Source organism: Rhea pennata, chromosome 9 (genome assembly GCF_028389875.1).
Source record: "Rhea pennata isolate bPtePen1 chromosome 9, bPtePen1.pri, whole genome shotgun sequence".
NCBI classification, from domain to species: domain Eukaryota; kingdom Metazoa; phylum Chordata; class Aves; order Rheiformes; family Rheidae; genus Rhea; species Rhea pennata.
In genome coordinates, this window is record NC_084671.1 from 22,568,080 (window position 1) to 22,591,625 (window position 23,546).

General features: G+C 36.3%; 1 protein-coding gene across 1 annotated transcript in view; it reads right to left on the reverse strand.

Moving 5' to 3' along the window:
• The window catches only part of CLSTN2 (calsyntenin 2), a 215,708-nt gene that overhangs the window by 69,926 nt on the left and 122,236 nt on the right, over window positions 1–23,546 (reverse strand). The window contains exons 4-6 of the mRNA XM_062583070.1: window positions 21,882–22,077; window positions 19,878–20,086; window positions 13,264–13,413 (exon numbers count right to left, since the gene is read on the reverse strand). Of these exons, the coding sequence (XP_062439054.1) occupies window positions 13,264–13,413; window positions 19,878–20,086; window positions 21,882–22,077 (555 nt within the window). The remainder of the gene's footprint in view (window positions 1–13,263; window positions 13,414–19,877; window positions 20,087–21,881; window positions 22,078–23,546) is intronic.

A 23,546-nucleotide genomic window follows, 5' to 3' on the forward strand; every position in this document is an offset into this window, starting at 1 on the left:
CAGAAATACCTCTGTAGGCTTGCCTAAAGTATATTTGTTTTCATTATTTATGGGACTCTATGTCTTAGAAGCAGCAATTAGGCAGCTCTAGATATTGATCAATGATAGTTGGAAGAATGGTGCACTATCCTCACAAAACTACAATTTTCTTATGTCAAGTTTACTGTGAAGTGCACATATTGCTAGAATACCACATGATGCAGCCACCTTGATAAATACCTGTTGTATCTGTCATGCATTCCCTACACGCTGAACATCAACAGGCACGTGGCATTTCCAAAAGGCTTGCACTTTGATACTTGTATTGATCTTAGCCCTGCGCCCCATGACAGGTTATTTTAAAGGCATTACATATCCAACCAGTAGATTGTGATCTACTGACACTGACACCACACAGTTTACAAGATAGAGAGTTTCCTTCTTTTGATCATTCACTGAAATGTTTGCAATGAGGTATGCAAAGTATAAAGAGAAAAAAAGTGCACGTTGGAAGCAAAAGAGTTCTTTGTACAAATCTGGCAAGTGTTAAACCTATCCTAAATTCTCAGAAAGAGACTACCTTTGTAACAGAAACACCTCAATTCCTCTTTTTATTAGCACTGCATTTCTGCTAATGAACCACGTGCTTTCTAAAAATATTCTCCCTTTAGGTGATGCATCTCATTCCACATACTTGTATGTGAATATACACGTCTGTATGCACTTAATCCTTTCTCCCCCATCTTCTCCCTTATTTTGGGGAAGGGAGGCGGGGAGAAGAATCACCTGGCAGTCTAATTTGTCTGATCTTTATAATGCTGAAGTTAATTTTGAGATACAGTGTTCATTTCAACAGAATTATGCAGCAGAATGAATAAAAATGAGATCTTCCTCAAACATTTGAACACCTTGCTCACATGCAATGACACTACCCCTGAAACTGGAACCTGCCACATTCTGCTGGATTTCACCTGGTAGTTGTAGCTACAGAACTGGGCCTATATTTGTGTATTTCAACAGTTCAGACTAGCTCAGTGATAAAAATACCCAGTTCGATCATGGTAGGAAGTAGACCTATTTCATAGAGAAGCTGAGTACATTAATAATTGGAGATATTTTCTTTTGAGAAAAATATATTGTTTTATCTCAGGTTTTAGACTGTTGTGACAATCTCCATGTTAAGAAATGACTTTTCTGTGACATAAGCTGACAGTTGAGTCTTTGGAGGAAAGGGATGCTAATGTGATGAGCAGTGATTGAGCCTATGGCAGAAACACGTGGACACTAGATCACATCCTTCCCAAGATTCTAATCCAAATCTGATGGGGTCTTGAAGGACTTTCTGTTCAGGGAATATTGACAGCCAGCTTAGTATTTTTATCTGCAAACACTTGTTGTGTGACATTAATGCTACTTGATCTATAGCTATGCTACTCTCATATCTTCATGCAGATTCTCAGAACCAGGTAATTCTTCTGGATGAAGCTTCTCTACTCTATGGCGCCAGGATTTCACACAAAGCAAAACCCAGACTATATTTTCCTTCAGATAATTCACAGAAACTAGCATCAAGGTACTGTTCTAACTATTAGATCCTTATTAAGACTATATAAGCATCTTAAGAAGGCATAACCGCTGCAACATAAATATACAGACTTTGACTTTGTTTGTAATAAACTCAGTGGATTATCAAAACATGGCACAGTCAGGCACCTACTGTGAAGAACAGAAAGGACTCCCTGCAATTTAATGTCAAATTTGTCTTAACATCAATAATAGTTTATATATAGTATTTATGTAGTATTTTGGAACTTAAGCTACTGACCCAAAACATAGCACAATTTCTTGAACTACTGATACCTGGCACCTTTTCCTCCTCCAAATTAAAACTAAAATCCCTAAATAGCCCCCGGTGGCTGGGATCAGCCTGAGTAGCTGCTGGACCCATGATGCCCTCCATTCTCGAGGTGCCCAACCTGCGGCTGCCACGGCGTGCTAAGGCCACTCTCACAAGATGCCTTGTTCTTGTGGCACACCCTCTGGGGATGACTGCTACTTGGTGAAGCAAAGTATACCTATTTCTTTCTGCTACTCTTACACTCCTGATAAAACTGCTATGTGTCTCTCATTTTCTGACGGATTAAGGGTGCCTTCATAAGGTCCACAATACACTGTAAAATGCAGCCCGATAAGGGCACACACTTAGATAAATCCTGTTACAAACACAGCAATCCTGTTACTCCTCGCAGGCTTAACGCACACTGCAGCTACTTCATAGTACACAGGCCAGGCGCAGGGAGCTGGCGCTTGCAGATACGCTGACAGCAAGACTGTCCATAACACCTCCTTGAAATGCTGGCAGTCAAAAGGCATAAAAGGCAAGATGTTCCAACGCATTATACACCATACCTATGTCACCTTCATGACCATAGTGTCACTTTTCCTATGAAATGGTGTTTTTCTGAAGCAATTATCTGCGTTAAATATACTGTACACATGAGCTAATCATCAGGCACGCCTCTCTTCCAGTAGCACATGTGGTATCCAACCTGCTCTTGCCCTGCAATGCACGTCAGCTGATCAGAGCTCCACGTCATAACATGTATGTACAGCCTGTGCGTGGTCACGAGTTAAATACCCAATGTGTAGTTTTGTCTTTTCCAATTGCAAATGCCTAAGCAATGCATCGTACTTGAATTTCTACTTCAAACCAACAAAAATAAATATAAAAGATTTTTTTTTTTTTAGTGACACAAATATCTTATAACGGTTCCTGCATCTTTTCTTTGGACCACTGCATTTACGGATTTATAAACTGTGTAACCTAGGGAAAAAATATTTCCAAGGACTTCCAACAACTTGGAGGTGAAAAAAAAAAAAAAAAAAAAAAAAAAAAGTATTTCTTATCTGCTCTGCTTCCTTTTCTTCCAGACCAACCTTCCTCAAAGCTTATGAAAAAGGAAAATTTTTACTTGCAAAACTGAAATCTCAGCATTGAAATAAATCTTCTCAGAAACTTTACTTCTGGGATGACAAGGCATAATAGAAGATTCCTTTTAATATTAATGATGTTTTAAAATTAAAATGATAATGTTAACACAGTTTTGTTCACCTGTAATCTGTGTGAAGAAACAGTATTCAAAGTTAGAAAAAAAGACTAGTAGTGGATGCACTTTCCTACATACATTTATTTCTGTGAACCTAACTATGCTAATAACCAAGTCTGTTCAGTCTGTCTGAATCGTTTCCCATTCATGTAATTGATCACTTTATAAGGGAGTAAATTTGGTAGGACATCAACTAGTATTATTTACCAAGTGTTAAAAGGATGCAACCAATCACCGCTCCTGGAAAAAACTCCTTTCTCTCTGAGGAAGCAAGTGTGTAGCTTTACAAGGGTCACCACAACTGCTACCACTTCTGGCACACATACATTATGCTACCATACATTGTTTGGAAGAACCTGCACCACAGTGAAACAAGATTTAAGGAGTTCAGGAAGCTTCTCATGCTGGATGTGTTTTGAAGAAGCACTTGAAAAAGCCAATGCAGATAAAGATGCATCTGAAATGGACTGAAATTCTAATTAGGTGTTTTCAATAAAATGGTAATTTTCTTTTTCTTTTTATAAACATATGTATAATAAATATGTATGCACACACATAAGCATACATAGAAGCACATGTATATATAAAATAAATACATATGCACACATAAATATATGAAGCAAGCATAAAACACATTTTTAACCGCTCAGAATAATCTTCAAAGCTCTGTTCATTCTTTTTAAAGGAAAAAATGATCACTTCTCATCCAGCTCGTGGTACGACAAAACTAAAAAACCGTAACAGACATAATAAGGTTGTACAGCTAAAATACAAGCTAACAACATACACACAACAGGATAACTAAATCTGACTGGAACAATTTTTTGTGAGATTGTATTAGGATGACGATAGGTATCTACTGAAGCAAATCATGTTTAGATATGGTTAAAGATTTCTAATGTTTTCAGAAGGACAAACTATCAGCAAATGATATCATCATGGAAAAGAAAAATTCCTAGCCACCCTGGGTACAAGTGAACAGTGTTTGAATCCTGACATTCTTGAGTGTAATAGTTTTCATTAGCTAGTATGTAAGGAGGTTCATAAATTCCAACAAACTGGCTCCGAAACATTTAGGGCAGCTGTTACTGAAAACAATTGAACTGAGGATGTCAAAACTTGTGTGTAAAGCCTGCAACTTCACGTCCATGATGCAAAGACTATTTGGAGGTTGTGCTCCATGCAGAGCACGAGTTAAAGTTTCAAACATAGCTGGATATCCTGAAGCACTTTACATCTTGACAAGAGGAAACAGAATAATGAGAATATCAGCTGTCAGCTGCATCTTAGAGGTAAGAAACTTAAGCACAAAGATATGAATTGCAATGGCCATCTCACCGAGACCTTGCAGTGAAAATAAAAAGATTCTGTAGTCAAAAAACAGAAAAGTGAGCAAAGAAGGCTTAAGAATGATCTTTTTGAATTATAAAGGGAGTAAGAACAATCTAGTCATTGGTCTAAAATAAATGATTCTTGCACCAGTTAAGACAGAAAAGACAGATTATAGTATTTCAACTGTAACACAGATAAAGAGCTGACAAAAGAGAAGGCAACAATGAGTTACTTTGAAAAAGTAAAGCTCCTAGCACACAGGGAATTTACTAGTGAGGATCCTTGTGAATCAGTCTCGAGACTGCTATTTGATATTTCCATTAATGGTCTTGGCACAGAAAACAGACTGCTTTAATTACTTTTGTCGATGACAAAACTGTAAGGCAACTCTATATTGGAAGTCAATACAGAAACAGGGCATCGCAAGTGAAGAACAGGATGACCTTGAGAACTGGTGCAACAGAAATACGACTTGAAAGCAACGATACAAAGTGCCAGTTTATGCTCAAGATTCTTCAGTGAACTAGTGACTCACGATTTAAAACCAATGGATGGAAAAAGGTGGTATCATTAAGTCAATAATAGCGTGACTATAAGCTATCAGTCAAACCAGAGCCCACCAAAACAAAAGTAATCTTGGAATATATCAAACAGTAGATTCCAGTAGAAGGCCATTATGACAGGAAATTGTGAAAATGCTTACCTAGAGTGCTAAGGAAAGACATGTTTAACTGTAATACATGCACCTAATTAGCAGAGGACAGTCTATCCTAAAATGAGATACCTTTACATAAGTATCTGATTCATAATAAACAAATACAACTGCTTTCTCTAAATATATCTGTCAGCCAAGGCAACAGAAGGACAAGTTAGAGAACAATGCTGATACAAGTACATCAAAAGACTGCGCACTTGTGTAAACTTTGAGCTAAAAAATCAGAAGCCTTCAGCAGTTCAATTAATCACAAAAATTTGAAATACATACATTCAATAGAGCAAGCACTCCATTAAAATAATGTCATTAGAGATAACATTTGAACCTAAGAATTTTCATTACAGATACCCTATTATAAGGCTATATGGCTAATTCATACACAGAAACATCAAGAGCAGACTGGCATAAAGTTTCTATGCTTGGAATAAATTTTATTTGAAATCAAAACAAAAAAAAGGTAAACATCTTTTTTATAGATGAGAAAGTAAATAAAAGCACTATATTTTAAACTGACAGGTACGTGCACAAGAAGAAGATGGAAACTGATTTATATTTATTGCAGAAAATACACACGCCTTTAAACTATGTTCCTGGGGACTAACAGCATTATTCTTATAAGCACAGTTTCTGCACTTGATCACACTCTCTCCCTCTTCCTGCCCAAATAACCAATTGCTTTAGTAATCACATTGCTCCTTGTTAAGAGCACTGACAGCTCAACAGCCAGTATGGTTTTGTTTTTCCTCTGTATTTCCTCTGTGGATTTTACTATAAAGTCCACGTGAATATCATTTTTAAATCATTTAGTGCCTACAACAAATAGCATCTATAAAGCATGTTGACTCAGACGTGACCTATGATTGCTCTGCAGCTACACGAGGCAGTCCTGCCCTTTCCTGGTGAAGGCAACGATGGTATTTCAGGAGGAGAAGTGAGCAACCTCACTATACCATCAATACGATGGTATTTCAGGAAGGAGAAGTGAGGACCCTTACGTGGCCTCAGAACGACTAGTCTACAGGAAAGCAGTGGCAAGGCTCCCCCTTTCGATGGTCACAAAGCCCTACGTCAGCTTAAGGAAGCCTATGTGTTTTTAGAAGAGATACTAGGCAATATTTTAAAAACATATTAACTACTCCTATGGTCTATACTAATTTATTAATAAAAAATAGTTGTTTATTTCACAAGTATTTTTAAACAAATACTGAATAAAAGTGTCATTGAGGATTTTTAAGGAATCTACTTTCTTCAGCTACTTTGTTCAATTACCTGAGCCTTTATGTACAGCATAGAGTGTGTATGTGTGGATTTGTAGCGTGGAAAAGAGATGGATGCAATCTTCCTCAAATCAGTAGAACATTTCAGACTGCACACTATGAAATCCTGTCTCCACATCAAGTAAAGCCCTAATAATTTTCTCTTAATTGGAGGTTACTAAATATTGGTTTTGTGGGGGCTACATTAAATTTAGCAGAAAAAATTGTATTATCTTTGCCCAGACTGGAGTTAAAGATTTAACCATCAGGAGACAAGCTGGTATTAATTTTTGGACTGTCTCATCATTTTGGGGCAGTGGTGCAGCTTTTTTGAAAATACAACTCTTACTTCATTGGTACATATCCATCTTCCCAAAATGCATGTTCAGCCTTCGTTATGTCTTAAATATGTGATTTCAGAAAAGCCAAAATTCTCAGATCCTTCCTTAGGATATTCAGCTGACTGGTTTAGAGGAGCTTTTTTTGTGCTTTCAGCCTTAATAACCACTTTCTATTTGAAATCAATTTGATGTTAGGGCACAGTCTGACCTTCTAATTGGTCAATTAACAAGCACAGCTCAAGCAGTCTCAAAATACATTTTAAGTGTTCTAGTAACTTGATTCTGTCCTCAAGCAGAAACTCCTTTCTTTTCTTTTCTCTTTGTAGTACACCACTACTGCTGGAGAGCTCAGTATGCCAATAATTATGCTTTCAACTTTTTGTGCATCTTGCAACTTTCAGTACATTAGTTTATTACATTTTATTTCCATTTTTTACTACACTAATGCAGTAGTGAGACAAGTAAACAAACATTAAGTCTTTTATCATTTTTTTTAAAGACCTTTCCTAAAGATAATAGAAGTTAGAAGAAGACATTACTATGGCAACATAAAAAAGTTAAAGGAAACATGATCTAGATCATTGCTTTTTGACGTTTTCTTTGTTAAAAATATTGAGTGATCCCTAAATAAAATTCTATATGGATATTTAGTTCTGTGTTGCAAAAGCATTTTCAGTTAGAACCAAATTATGACAAACCCCAATTTTTATGGCTGTTTCCACATATGTCTGAGGATGTACATCAATGGTAGGCTCGTGCGACGGTCTGCTTAACATGGACTAGTGTTTTTTAACCTGCAGTGTATTAACTATCATAAATTGTCTAAAGAATTGTTTGAGCAACAATCAAGTTAAGCATTGTGTTTTTAATGTAAACCTGGTTGGAAAATACGATTCATAAAACAGTTATTGTTTCCATTCAATTCTGTTCTTCATCCAATACTATTCTGTATTTTCATTACTGACTTGGAAAGTGAAACACAGAATATACTTGGTCAAACTTCAGACAATACCAACCAGGGAGGGCCAGTGAAGACTGAGACAGGAATTCAACATTTCAAATCATGACAATGAAGATCCAGCCTATTAATGGAAGAGGGCTGTTTGCAAGATGCTACATGTACCAACTACACTGACAAATGGTGAACAGCAGCTTGGTACCACCTGCAGAAGATGATCATGAGATGACAATGATGGCAGAGTACAGAAAAAGCATGAATAAGCAATGCTAAACCATTCTGAAAAAGGCAAATGTAGCAGTGGGATGGCGGAAGAGAAGCAGAGCCTGTAAGGTTTGGGAAGTAATCCTCCTGCTTTCCTCAGCATTAGTAACCTGTTAATTGTAGCAGTGCGTTTGGTTTTGGCTTCCACACTCCCCCCAAATGATGTGGACCAAAAGGAAAGAACCGGATGGGAGTGACAAGAAAGCTCAGATGGAACAGAAAACAGAGTATTGAGAACGATTTGGTAAATTGGAGTTGCTTTATCTAAGAAAAGATGACTAGCGTGGGCAGCATGTTAACCACCTACAAACAGATAAAAGACTGCTGAAAAAAAAGGAAACGATCTCTTCTCTACATCCATACAGGTGGCTAAGTAGTAATGTCCTGTAATAAGTGAGCAGTAAACCACAGGGAATGTTTAAGAAAAAATTCTTAAGGCAAGCAGGGAAGCACTACAAATGACAAATATGATGGAAGCTGCATCACTGCAGGCCTCAGTCTTTGCCCTGACAAAAATACGTCAAAATTTACATAGGTAGAGTTACAGCTGACCTTGCCTAAAAAATGTCTGTAGGTATCTTCCAAAGTTACAAGTTTGTAATTATTGAATTATTATGCTCCTATTTTAGTTTTTCTATATGTGAACCCTAAGTGGTTCTATTAATTATCAAATAAATATGAAAAAGTAATAAATGAAGTAGATACGAAGTGTTAGAAATATGTATCACTGATTCTAAATTAAGAGATTGTACTGCAAGTGATAATCTATTTCTAAGTAAAAGAAATTGGTCATATATATGAGCAAGAGAAAGACACATAATATGGTTATAGAGGATTGTGAAGTTTTTAGAAAAACACTTTTCTATTAAAATCACTGAGCCTTCAAAATCAAAACATTTAGGTGAGAAAAGGTCAAACTCTACGTATTCTTAGCTTTTTTTATTTAAAAAATTATTTTTGCTTTATTGTTTTTAAAACACAACTTGTCTGTATTCTGCATATTCATTCTCCAAACAAGGAACTTTATTTTCTGGTCTTAGTTCCTAACTGCAACATTCCGAATTCGCTGACAATGTTTTTGATTGTTACTTTTTCTCTTCTAATGATCATGCAACATTTTCACATGTATTTTAAAGGACATTCACATTCCTGTATTATTCCTGAATGATCAGATTTCTGAAATGACTTCAGAAAGTTTTTAGTTTATGCCAGTACAATTGAAAAAAAATCTGAAATCTTAAAATGACAGTAATCCATCGACAACTACTCAATGTCACTTTTGGGAAAATTTTAATGCTGTTACTAAATTTTTTGTAAAGAAAATGTGAAAATGTATGTTATTTTACCCATAAAGCACTGTGAAATTTAAAGAAAAAAAAACTTGAAAGATCTTATTAAAACAATAGAAGGTCATGAGTATGTCAAACAGAAGAAAGTTCTCAGCTGATAAAGGATGGTATTTTTATGTGATTTGGAGGAATGAGTTTCAGAGTATATTCTTTTCCACAGTGGAAAGATCTCTGCTTTCATGACTTGTAATACTGCTTCTGATTAGTAGAGCAGGTTAGAAAAAAAAAAAAAAAGTTTCACATAGTTCTACTTCCTTCTCTATTTTTCACTTCTACTTCAGTGCAATTGTGCTGAAAAGTTATGATTATATGCATTATTCTCCATTCTTATCTGATTTGTTATAATAGTCATTTTTCAGTGAAGTTGGAATCCTCCCTGTTTTGAATAAAGCAGATGTAATTTTACAGAAATCAATATTTATATGATAACAAAACTACTGTAGTGAGAAGAATCAGGCTAGAAGTGAATCTACAGAAAAAAATACAGTCTTTGTTCAGTGTCCACAGAAGTGGGAAACAAAAGCACAGTCCTGAAGGAAGAGACAAAACCATCGAGAACATGCTTAAAATGGCAATATTTCTGACACTATGGAAGGTAAACCTGGAATTCAAATTACTTCTATTTTCCATTTAAAATCTCTTTTTTTTATAATTAGGGCATTTTCATAATAAAAAAAGTATCTTCTAGCTTTTATTTATAATGCAGTTGTCTTCATCATCTGTCAGTAAGTGATGATTCCACTGTTTGAAATGAGTAGAAACAAACACAGATGCGACAGCAGGGAAAGAAAATTTGCACCATAGCTACTGCAAAGACAAAATTAATTCATAAGAATTTTCAATTAAAAATGAAATAATTGATTAGGAATTAATTGCATTAATTGATTTCTAGTTTAAGAATGCTTAGACCATTTTAGAGTAGTCTACTCAGAACTGTTTGATGCCAGTTTGGTTCAAGCTTCCATTTCTAAAGTAGTTTTTTAACAAAGCAGAAGCTTGCCAGCAGCTCAAAATGTCTGTGCACTGCGTGGAAAGGCTTGCCAACAGTACATTAATGTTCATCCCCACAAACAAGGGAAGTAGTTCCTAGATTTAACGAAGACTTGAACAACATTAAAATCGTTCTCTGCCCAAGGGAAAATTGTTTAAAGAACAGCACCTAGGCCTGTTGAGTCTTATTTGCCCTGCTATATATGTTAGTCATGTGGAGTCAGCCTCTAGAAACAGGAATGAATTTGTACGTTACATTTTATGTATGCCAATTCTTCACTGTCTCAGCTCAGTGCAATGTAGGATATTTGAAGGGCATCTGTTACCACATTGAAATTTTTAACACTGAATTCATATTACAGCAGCTATCATCTCAATTTATGATAATCACAGAAAGAACTGCACAATGCTAAGGCTAGTAGCTTCTAAGAATCAACTGTCAGTGTTATAAATTGAAATTCCAACTATTTATCTGTTCAAGGTAACACTGAAGCAGAAGAAAAAAATCATGTATCACATTTTTGCAGCTTCTGTGTTATAACCAAAGGCTCCAAATATTAACTTCTTCTTTCAAGCAAAATATTATCGGACATGTTTTAGTCACCCTATGTTTTCAAATATACTATTCTTTCAAAGCAAGTGGAGCATACCAGTTAGTTGTCGTTTTGTTGAGAGATTAGTAAGCGTCACAGGTAGAAGGAAACAAGAATAATGTAAATGTCTTATACATGTATATGCTCTCCATTCTTGGACTCCTGACTCTAGGTTTCCTCTTTAAGTACCAGAAATACTAACGGTTAATTTTGTTTATTTGACTACTTCTAGCAATAGTTAATTTTTAGCGAGATCAGCTCAGAAAGTGAAAAGCAGCATCACATACATGAATATCTTTACTACTAAAATTAAGTAGGCATAAAAAAAAAATTCTTAAAAGAAATGAAGAAACTTCTGGAACTAATAGGTCACATCTCATTTTCAAATTATAATGAATGACTTGGTCTTTGCAAATTTTCTGTTGCCTATGATGAAGACCCATTGTAAAACTTTGTAAACTTTGTGTCCAATCAGTAAGAAGAAAGAACAAATCTGTGCCAAACTGCCACAGAAATAAAATTCAATATTGAAAATAAAGAAAAAGGCCAAGTGCAAGCACAATGATTTCTATCAAAGCATATCCTTTCCTACCCTTTCCAAGATGCTTTAGATAAGCTGCTCTTACGCAATATATTGCATCTTTTTAAAGAGTTGTTCTGTATATGCTGTTTTCCCTCAAGTTTTTTCTTTCTTTCTTTCCTTTCTCTTCATTTTCTTTTATAATCCAAATAGACTGAGCAGTCTATTCTCTCAACATCACATCAAAAATAACAAGCTGGCAGCTCTTCCTATTAGATAGCCAGAGTTACCAAACCACAATCCACACAGAGCTCTCCAATTTCTAGGACAGAAGAAAAAAGAAAATTTTTGTATGCATAAATAATCAGAGTTATGTCCAGCTTTGCACAAAAACCATAGATAGTTGCACACACATCACAACCTAAAGATAAACAAACCACACTTTAAAATATAAAAATAATACAAACCTTGTTTGAGGTTGTTTCCATTACTCTTATTGAATACCTGAATACGCCCCAATGGTCATTTCTACAGTAACTGATATTTGAACTACGAAATAAATATGGCAATATTGGGCAATAAAACCACATCATTAGTGAGGTTTCTGTGCAAATACTACTCAGTCAATAAAATACCTAAATGAAAATAACATGGAAATTGGAAATCAGCCACTTCAATATGATTCCCTAACTACAATTTGGTAAAACTTCATCCATGAGCAGCAATTCCAAAAAATGCAAACATAACAGATCTACAATTGAAAGAGTTCTTAGTTGTTTTACAGAATAAATCATGAGGTTTTGAATATTCAAATTCAGTTATAAAATGCGAAAATACTGTGTATTTTTTTAGAAGAATATTCCTCAAAATACCTGGGGGGGAGAGAATCTAATACATTCCTGAAAAATTTAAACATCGTTCTGCTCTAAATGAGGTCTGTGAAAATGGAATCATGATACTGCAAATTTACTGTGTTCCAAGGTCCTTCAGATCAGAGATGGTATTTTACAAATAAAATCCTTTTTTCTTCTAACTGTCAGTTCTAGAAATTTACTCAAGTACAACAGTAAAACTGTTTTTTTTCCTTTGTAAGCACTCTCTTTAATAATTCAGGTGAATGACATCTGCACAATGTAGTTATATTCAGTCAATTCGTCACCAGAGCAGCCCTCATTCACATCTTAATTCTACATAATTTGTGGCATATCTATCTTCCCAATACATCACCATCCAGGTTTTTAAAAGAGTGTAGACTCCAGAACCTTACTTTTTATTATTTTATTAATATTATTATTATTATTATTATTTACAAGATCAATTCCAGTTGAAATCTCTCAATATGAGAACAGTAATGAGTATAAACCGTTCCTTTCACAGTGACTGCCTGTTGAGCACATCTTGACTTACATGTATGTGAATATACAGGAAAGTCAATTTGGCACCTGAAGCAAGATGATATAAACAACACTAGCACAGTAGGGGAAGTACCTTGCCATGGTGGCTCTATAAAGTTTATTTAAAGGAGCAGAAGAAAGGCAAGCACAAGCAGCATTTTTTAACCTCACAGAAAATTCAGATTGAATTAAAACACAGCTTGTTAGAGTAGAACTTTTATCTTTCCTAATTTGCCCTTTGTTCCAATGAGGGAAGAAATATGGCAAATATAAACAACTGTTAAGATATTATCCACATTTTCAACCTATTCTGAATAAAGTAAGCATAAGGAAGAGCAGTAGTTTTCTGTACCATTGCAGTAAGCACCGTAATTTGCTTATTGGGGAGGTATAGGGGGGAACCAACACCATCAAAGAAAAGAAACTATGAAAAAATACTAAATGACAGAAACTTCTAAAACTTACCTTGCCAGCCTGGTTTGCACACTGGTTTGACATTAACTCGGACTAAGACATTTTCGGTTGCATGTTTTTGCCCACAGTCAGAAGCTGTTACCATTATCTCATACTGGTGCTGCTTATCGTAGCTCAGCTTCTCAGTGTTTCTGATGTTACCTGTAGATTCAACACAAGCCAACATTCAGTAATTACTTCTTAGCTAAACTTACACAGATTATAACATTTCGGGCCTGGTTAATCAAGTCCCTTATGACCAGAACACTCTCTGGGGCATGCTGGACTCCCACGGGCAGTACATTTACGACGAATGGAGAGTATTCTTTTTTCAATCCAGTACAGAAATAGTAATAATAAAAATCCTTTAGCTAAATATTTTTTTCTGTTAATGCCATGGATATATACAGATATATCTGAATTAGAACACATTTGCACAACAGTATTTTCTAAAGTGAGACTAAAACTAACTATAGCACTTACATCTTGCAATACAAAACATATGAGTAGATAAAACCCTATTTTCCCTGTCTTCCCAGAATACACTGCCTTGAGGGGGCAGCAGCACTTACAGACCTCAGCTATACTGCTGACCACCTCCTCGAGTTCCCTCAAGCAGAAAAACAACTCAAAACCTTCAGATAGAGAGCACAAAAACTCAAAGTATCTTCCTTTTTCCTCTGCTGTTATTATCCTTTAAAAGAGAGATATTTCGAGTCCTTTAACCCCTTCCTGTGCATTTTAAAAATAAGAAAGGATGAAGAGGCCCAAAATCATCTTCTACATAAGAAAGCTCAAGAGCATTTGATATGACAGCACTGAGCTACTACATAGAAATTAAAAATCACCACCGATAAAAAATATGTACTGAACCTGAGACATACAAAAGGGTGATAAATTACCTGCACTAGGAACAAGAAATTACGACCTTCATGAGGAAGTGTAAAGATCTTTTTCAGAGAGCACTTCCTGCAGGACTGGAAGACTGCCATTCAAATGCACTTCAGCGTATTTAACGATTTAATATTTTAATTCTGTCCGTTTCCATTGAAATACACTTCTAGCTTAAATGGAAATTGTTTAATGTGTTTCACGTTTTTGTTCTAGGCTGTTATACTATCTCTTTGAATGAGTTGGCTTGTTCTAGACTCCAAGAAATAAACTTTCTATAAATGGGAACTCTCTGGATCAATGCTCCACATTATAATTGCTTGCAACATGATCTGTAAAGCAAGTTGTTTGGCTTAAATTTGGAAATGGGAACAACACAATCTTGAAGGATAGTTGAACAAACTAGTCTGATTTCTACAGCTGCTGCTTTAATTATCTAGTGTTGCATAATGCTGGCACTGTTTTTTTGTTCATGAGAAACTTGAGAAAAGGGGGAAAGTAGAAAAATGGAAGTTTTTAATTAAGCCTTTCACTAAACCTCCCTATCACTGTTCCTGCATCACGAAAGGAGAAGCAAAAGGTCCTGCAAAGGCTAATATGGGAGCAGTATTGTATTCTCCAGCTTCCTCCTCTTCCTCTCACAGGCCCTCTGCTCTTGCCAGGCATTCTGAACACAGCCATGGAGATTCCTCCTCCCCACACACACACAACCACAGTAACAATATAAACTCCTTTTTTCTTTGGAGTCAGTAAAGCAAAAATCTAATCTGCCCATTTTACTATCTCAAATTGCTTGATTAGCTCCTACCTAAGAGGATTTAATGAAATACTGACATTGTATGCTTAAGTTTCATTTAGTATCTGCTTGGTGTTTCTTTCTGTATTATTTCTTGTATGCATCTTTATACTTCCCTGTTTTGTTCTCTTTGCTGTTTTACTCTGTGATCAGCAGAGAGAATTCTCAAGAAACCAAAACTGGCTAAATCTGCAGTAGCAAACTGCTACAATTTGCTTGACACATTAACTGTCTTCTAAGATTTATATTATAAACTACAACATATTTGAATTTCACTAAATCTAAGACTTTTATTTCATCATGGTCTTTCAGGATTTGAACTACAAAGATTCAAACCATTTAAGTTTATACTGGAAGGTCACCTCAATGTCTTGTAGATACTATTGAACAGGTCATTGATTTCTTAATTGTTCTATTTTTCTATTACCTTTGATGCTTTATGTTACTTTGTTATTTTACAATTTAATCAATATGATTATAGAGGGGAAGCACTATAAATACAGGCTAATTAATGTATTAAGACTAGATAGACTAAGAATTTCTATTTGCATCTTACCTATGAACAAAAGGGTAATCAGTAACATTAAAAAAGGGAAATCTAAATGAGAGAAATAAATACTTTTCTACACAGCTCATAATTATCCTATAAAATTCATCTTTCATAGTCTTTCTCTGCATTTTCTTGGAAATACCCAGAGCTATAATAGATTTAAGAAGAAAATATCAAAACAAGTGACAACAGAAATATAAATATTCCTGCCTGAGGGCACATGCCATTACACCTCTATTTCTTGAGGGTCAGTTTTGGGTATAGTTCAGTACAAACCTCCTTATTCCATGGGCTTCTTTCATCATGTTTTGAAGGGGCTGATTAAAGTCACAACAGCAGGAGAAAGACTTGACTAATGATCTGATCTACTACGGCAACTCCCTCTTAAATCTCATATTTATTTCCTGGGTAAACAGGAATGATAAAACTGAATCTCCTAACTCCTGCAAACGATGCAGGGTTGGTCTGGTCTCAGGAACGGCCTCTGCTGCCAGCCTGCTCCTGGGAGCAGCAGCTCAGCACCTCTTGCTGCTGACAACCAGTGGGAGCTGTGCTACAAGAGTCAGGATGGAGGATTAGAGTAAGTTCTTGAGACAACAGTGCTCAACAGTGCTCTTTTTAACGGTAATAGAAAGAAAATGTCAGTTAGGGAAAAAAATGTAAATTTTAACTGTAAAATTTCACTTCTTTTCTGACACAGTATCAGGTTTGTATAGCTCCTGACACATACCTCAGCGCTGCAAAAGCAACTGCATGACCTTGTGAGGCCCTGCTGAGGTCTGTTTGCTAAGATATATAGCTTGATAGAACTTATACTGACAGGACAGATGAGTGGGCTTTTTAACTCATCTTCACACTGAACAATTTGAGCATGTATTTGCAAAGTGCTTCCCAGTGGTGGCCAAATATCATACGCACTATAACCATTTTAGAAATGAGGAAGCTAAGTAACAGATACGGAACTTTTTCCCCAAGGTGAGACAGCAGGTCAGAATCATAACAGAACTTATGTCTATAGCTGTACTCCTCAACCACCTGATCATGTCCCCTCACAAATGAAGGCAGAAAATGCACTAGGTGTTGTTCTGCTGGCATTGCAATAGATCCACATATTGTGGTTTAGTTTTCCTTTGCTCCAAAAAACAAATCTAGGCAATACTGACGTGATGACAGCTGAACTGGTTGTTAGGTTTCCTTGCTAAAAAGACAACCAAACTAGACTGCATGCCAAAGTCTTAAAACATACCTTATCCCTTTAGTCCCAGTTCTTTGTGCAGCAAAGCATGAATTTGTCCTTTACCATTAAGTATTTGTATTTTATGGCTAAGAGTTCATTACCTTCCAAATTATGCTCATCATATACAAGAGAGTCAATTTTATTAGCGTTACGGTTTCATAACACAACATAATTTTATTCAGTAGGCAATTTTATACACACAATCAAAATAGCCAAATATAAACGTGAAGCTTTATTCTACCTAGCACTTAAGTGCATAATTTAGCAAGATAATTTGGCCCTATCCTGTGCCAACCGTAAGTGTCTAGATTTTCTCAGTCTGGTGATGTAAAGTGGACTCTGCATTGCTTCAGGCTGATGGGTTCTCTCCTTCTTTCTGCAAACATTCCCTATGTCCATCATAATTTTTTAAGAAAACAAAATATTCCCTGGATTGATCTAGATATAAGAAATGTTTTGCCTAAAAAGAAAATGCTAAGAAGTGAAAGCTGACAGAATAGCATGCTCATCTTTCTAAAAGTCTGCATTAGTGGTGAAAAAATCCCACCACCTAAGACTACATGTTTCCTCACACAGCGAGCTAGTTTTGGAGCCATCTGCAATATTTAGATTTGAGTCTAAGCATCTGATCCAATATTCAGTATGGGCAATGAAAATCTGTGAACTGTTTTCAACAGGGTCTGGATGCAAGAGACATCCTGCCAAGTCTTTCACTAGAAACAGTGAAGTTCATGTCCAGACTTGCTTTTCACAATGAGCAAAAACTAGAAGTAAATGCCTAATTAGAACAGCACTTAACACACAGCCCCAGGCATATCATACATCTATTTTAAGACATCGTACAGCTAATAAGAATGGGCACAAAGCCAAAGAATTTGGAACAGAAGAAGTATAGCTTAGCTGGCACAGAGAGACATTCTGAGCAGTGAAATATGTTGGAACTAAGCAACACATTTCTGTCACAAAATGAAAGTGCAACCATCTATTCTGTTTCTAATCCCAGCCGGATAAAACAATTACAGTTATCTAAAGAAAACTGCAAATTAGACAACAATTTCCACTGATTGCTGTAGTATTGTACTTTTAGTGAACAAATACATCAAAAAGTTATTAATGGAATTCAAGACCAAAAAAACTCTATGTATTACAACCTATACCAATTATTCACCTTTAGTCACTGCAGGCTTTGAAGTCAAATTTAAGTCTACAGTTTTCTCATTGCCTTTACTAGAAATGCTGGTGACAAGTACATCAGGACAAGCATGTAACCAAGGCCACTTCATATCCTTTAGGTCAAACCTCAGATTGTAGAGAAGCCCTGGCCACTTGGAAGCCAGTTGTACTATGCTGAGCTGAAAAGGCATAAACCACGGGAACGGCTGTGCTAATCTCTGAGTATTCATCTGTGACAGCTGCCACAAGCCTGCTACGAAACCACCTGCAATTCCGCTAAGTAACCAGCCACAAACCAGCAACTCGTCTGGAGCTCTGGAAGGATAATGGTTTCAAATAGAAACACAGAAAACTTCCTTTTACCACAAGGTGGGAGTTCTCACAACCAGAAATAATCCAGACATAGGAGAAGCTCAGAGGGAACTACACACAGATATCTACTTCCAACTGCTTCACTCCATATATAAAAACCCTTTGTGTTATTGCTCTGATAAAAGATTATTGTGCCAGCTGACCCCATTTACTTAAACACAATCATAAGCGTTATGATCACACTTCCTATAGAGTATACAGAATGTCTGCCTCCCAATGACAGTATTGTAACAAGAGGGCTTGTTTTCCCCATTTTATTTACATTTTATTGATGCTAACCAGTTATTATCTTTTGATGCTCCGCTGTACACATGCAAAAGCTGCACAAATAAGGATGACTCATTTCTGAATAGGAGAAAGGCTTTTTATAAAACATCCTAACATGAAAATGGCTGCTAGGAGAAAATATGCATGCTTTCAATTTCTGATTTGGCCAAAAATCAGATTCAACTTCCAAAAAGTATTCTCCTCCTATATACAACACAGATTAAATGATTCTGTTAGAAAAGATAAATCAGAGCATCCCTAGGCATATACATAGGGTGCTTGTTCTGTAGGAATAACTTCTATGGACACAGAAATTTACATTTTGAATTTCCACACAAGCATGCCCATGTAAATATCTGTAACAAAGTGTCTTGGACTTTTCCTGCAATATCTCAGCATGCTGCATGTGTAGCACAACTTCCCAGCTCTCCATCACAGGTCTCTTCCCCCAGCTTTACAAAAAGCAGCGTCCTGAGCTACCAAGTGATGCCATTACAGGACTGCTGAAGCCCTTGAAAGACAGAGTGACTACTTTATGCTGTCAGAAGCAACCAGGAATGGAAGAGAGGATCTCCAGCAGAATTTTAGTGCACCCAAGTCACCACTCTCAAACTCAGGTTTGGTGTTGCTCTCCAGTAAGAAGCTGACAGGCAGGGCAGCCAAAGTCAGAAATTGCTGCAAACAGAAGACTTCATACAGTTTGGTTTTTATTTTTTTTCTTTTCAATGTTACCATATTAGAAAACTAACTAAAGCCAGAAAATGAGTTACTACTTCTCCAATGCATATTTTATTTCACAAAGTATATTTTATTCCATACTACAGAATAAGAGAATTGCTTCAGAAAGCACCACAAGTGGGTGGATCTGTGGAACCACTCCCTGAATGTTCGAGCAATCAATAAGTATCTCCAGAAGATAGTCCTTTCTGTATTTAGATCTTCAGCCAGAAAGTTTATGGAAACGAGACTAACCATAAACAGTGAATAAACCCTACTGGATTAGACTACACACCCGCATTAGGAAATGCCATCCCTTGGATAGGGAACTAAATCTCAGACAAGAATTAACAGACTGACAGCTAAATATATTGCTCTTCTAGAAACAGATTTTTAAGTTTCGTAAGTAACTATAGCACTTTCTTATCTAACCTTATATAAAAGGTTAGATAACTCTTACATTTTTCCAATATAATAGTGCCTTCATCCTCAGAGGTGAAAACAGGATTATTCTCTTCAGTTAAAACTAAAACAGGCAGACTAGTATCAGCTAGTAGTGTCACTATCTACAAAAATTCTGCATCTGGCCCAGGACTTACAATTGCATCCTTCTCCACACTCACCGTTTCTGTCAATGGCAAAAGGAACATCTGTTGTGACAATTTCATAATTGCAAATCTGGCTGTACTGTGGAGAACAGTCCTCATCCAGGGCTTCTACTTGTAGGATACTTTCATAGATCTTTCCCTCCGTCACTGTGGCCTTATATGCTCTCTCTTTGAAAGCTGGCGAAAATTCATTGACATCCTTTACCTGGATATGGACCACTGCCCTAAAATACGTAAATGAAGAATTCAAGGAAAAAAATTAGTTTACTGAAATTTTAAGTAAGACCATACTATTAACAGATTGTTTTCAGAACATTTAGAGGACTAATGCAGAAAACAAGCAGAAAACAAGATAAACCTCTGCTAAAATGAGAAATTACTGAATTAATATGCTTAATTTTAGCAGTTCAAAAACCTACTGTGATGTTTAAGTGAAAACATATTGCCCCAGCTAGCAAGGAGAAAGCTTCATAGTGCTCCCTCTTAAAACTATGCTGCCTTTTAAAACCGACTACCAGCAAAAAGCCAATGAAATCATTTCATTGTAAAATGGATTAATAAGTGAAAAAATAGAAAGAGAATTACAATACTTTTACATATTCAATCACTACATAAGGTCAGTTTATGAGCACTCTTCAGTATTAAATAAGCCTCTCGCATTCAGCTAATTATCTAATGCCCTAATTACCTGGAACATTGTACCTCTAGCTTGTGAAAGAAAGAGTACTGTCATTATCTCAAACTGACATGTAATATAATGTGTAAGGACAGCAATGATCCACACACCCACTGTGTCAGTGTGGGCTGGAGCTTCCCGGGTGATTCACAACACCACACTCATTTGTGAACAAATCAAAGGGTAGGGTCCTTGTTGCTGACAGTTCTCATTAGGATAATGACTGTGCCACATTATCAATATGTGTGTTATCATAAACCCTTGAGGGTCAAAAATGAAATCCGTTTGTATTCAATGAACAAACCCCGAAGGCATTCTTTTGAAAGAATTTGCTATCTGAACTGACAGGCAGGGTAAGAGAGGGACAAAGTAGTGAAGGGAATTTCTAGATCAACAGCAGAGCCAGAAATAAACCATGGGACCCTCGAACAACCTAGCTTTCTGTGTGGTTTACTATATATAACCACCATAAGTGTAGCAAAGTCTGGTCCCAATGTACCAGATTTCATTTTGGTCATGACTGGACAAAAACACTCCACAAGTATAACACTTACTATATTGTTACTGATGATGGAAAAAAAAACATCATAAACTTTAACAATATGAAGCAAAATTTGTGTAGCTTCACAGTTATTTGATACTGCACGCTTCCTTATAAATGTGTATTTTTATTTTTAATATCCTTTAAAAATTCAGGATGGATTATAGAGCTAATTACATTTCTTTCTTGTCATGTGTCTTTGACGAACAAAATGAAGAATGATTTCTAATAATCATTTATTTAAATGGCTCTCATAGCAAAACAGTTTGCATAGCAGTTACACATCCATACCTGAGTATATTTCATCTTTAACAACAAGTGGTCTGGAGTTTGGTTTCATGAACTGGACGAAAAAAAGGCACTATGCCATTTAAGGTTATGCAGGGAACTGGCTTAACTGTATGAAGTACCACCTATTAACTTGCAAGACTCCCTCTTTCAGAGGATTTGAATTCCTTTGAGACTTGCCATCCAAACGCAGAGGTTAGAAAAGCACTGTGCAAAGACAATACATCTACAGCTTACACACATAGTAAAAAATGGACAATTTCCCTCATTTTTTACCATTTGAAATGAGATCAACAGACAGAAAACACAACTTATAATTGATACTTAGGAGATATAAGTATCTTCCACATCCTGGTTGATATGGTTATTGTATCTGTTTAATGTGAAAGCAAGAACAGAAAAATAAACTGTTTTTCTACCTGACTATAGTACAAAAGAGATGCTCCTATCTGGTATGTACTGTAGTGCAAATGCATGCCAAAGCAATTTCTTTTTCTCCTCATTTTTCACTCACTTGTGAGATTTCTTCCAGTTTGTTCCACTTGGTCCTGATCCACAGTCATAGGCCTGGATGATGAATGTGTACTCCTTCTGCAGTTCACAGTCAATTGGACTTTTTGCTTGAAGACGACCTTCTCCAGATGTCTTGTTTAGCACAACAGCTTCAAAGGGCATTTCTTGCCCATGGATTTTAAAAGCACAGATTTCACCTGGGAAGAGTAATTGAAAACAACCATAACTGGGGAGAACTAAGTTACATGCATCAGAGTGACACTGGATATGTTATTCATTTGCATTTCCCACACTGCTATAGATGGGGTAGCAGAGTCTCAGGCAGAGGTTTATAAACAGCTATCAGGGCCACTGGTGATCCACACATACAGCATGATGCAGCAACTGTAACTCTAGTCACATACTATCTTCTTCCTCTGTCATTGCAGAATAGTTTCTTAAAGTCTTACAGACCACTCCCTGGACATGTTAGAAACATGAATTTCCAGCACAAACAAGAGGCATTTATTTAGTTAAATGAAGAAAAGGAGATCCAGCAGAAACAAAACATTTGAGATATCTTCTTGCCTTAATGCCATCACTCCTTCATTTTGACACCTGAGCTGCCAGGTGGTAATACATGTGCAGATTCTTGCAGTTTAGTTCCCCAAAAGTGAAAAAATTAACAATTTAGAACATGCACATATTCGAAATGTATCTTGCTTTATTTACATAAATATATGTATCATCTTTGGAACAGAAGTAGTCTCAATGGACCAAAGACAAGTGCCCCCTTTAGGCAGCTCAGTCGCCTACCCACATTTGAACACCCATACACGGATGTTTTCTTGCCAGCAAGCCACACTCTCCCTAGACTGCCTCTCAATGTAATAAAACCATAGCTTAACCTCAGAGTACTATGTAACAAAACAGGTGATATAGAAAGAACTAAAACATTGATTAGGAAATAAGAAACAACATAAAAATGAGAGTCTGGAAGAAAGAAAACGCAGTTCCTGGTGATCTCTTCTTTATCCTTTGCGCTGACAGCAAGGTTATGCATGTTGAAGTTATTTTTAGCCATTCCAGAATCCAACTTTTAAAATAAAATATTTATACGAACACCAATGCCGTTTAAATATTCCTGTGACACATTAAACACATGCTCTTTTATGAACAAGTCAGTCTCAGGACATGCATTATAGATTCAAAGCTGTCTCCCACTCACATAATCCTTTTCCATTTATTTCCAATTTACAGTTGCAGCCTTTCAGAAGACTCCTTGCCAATCATGTTTGAGTCAACTGCCAAATTCTAAATTAATTCTGAATCTGTGACTCCTAGCTCATACCTAGTTCTTTTCTCTATTATAATATACTGTTTGTTTTTAAAGAAGGTAGCTAGTGATTTTATGCAATTTCTTATTCTTATTATGGGTGAAAAAAGAGAGAAAACATGAAGGATGGAGGAGGGGGGAGATTAGATATACTCAGAGTACAGATACAGTCCTTTAGGATATTCTCTCAACTTCCACTGCATAGATCTCTCTCGACTACAACAGGAGCTGAAGCCGAGTTCAGCAATATATGCTGACGTTTAGGCAAATGAATCCCACACTTAACACTTGTGAATCCTGTGAATGTCTTTACGGGATCTGCACACAGATGTTTTAATAATGACGAGGCAC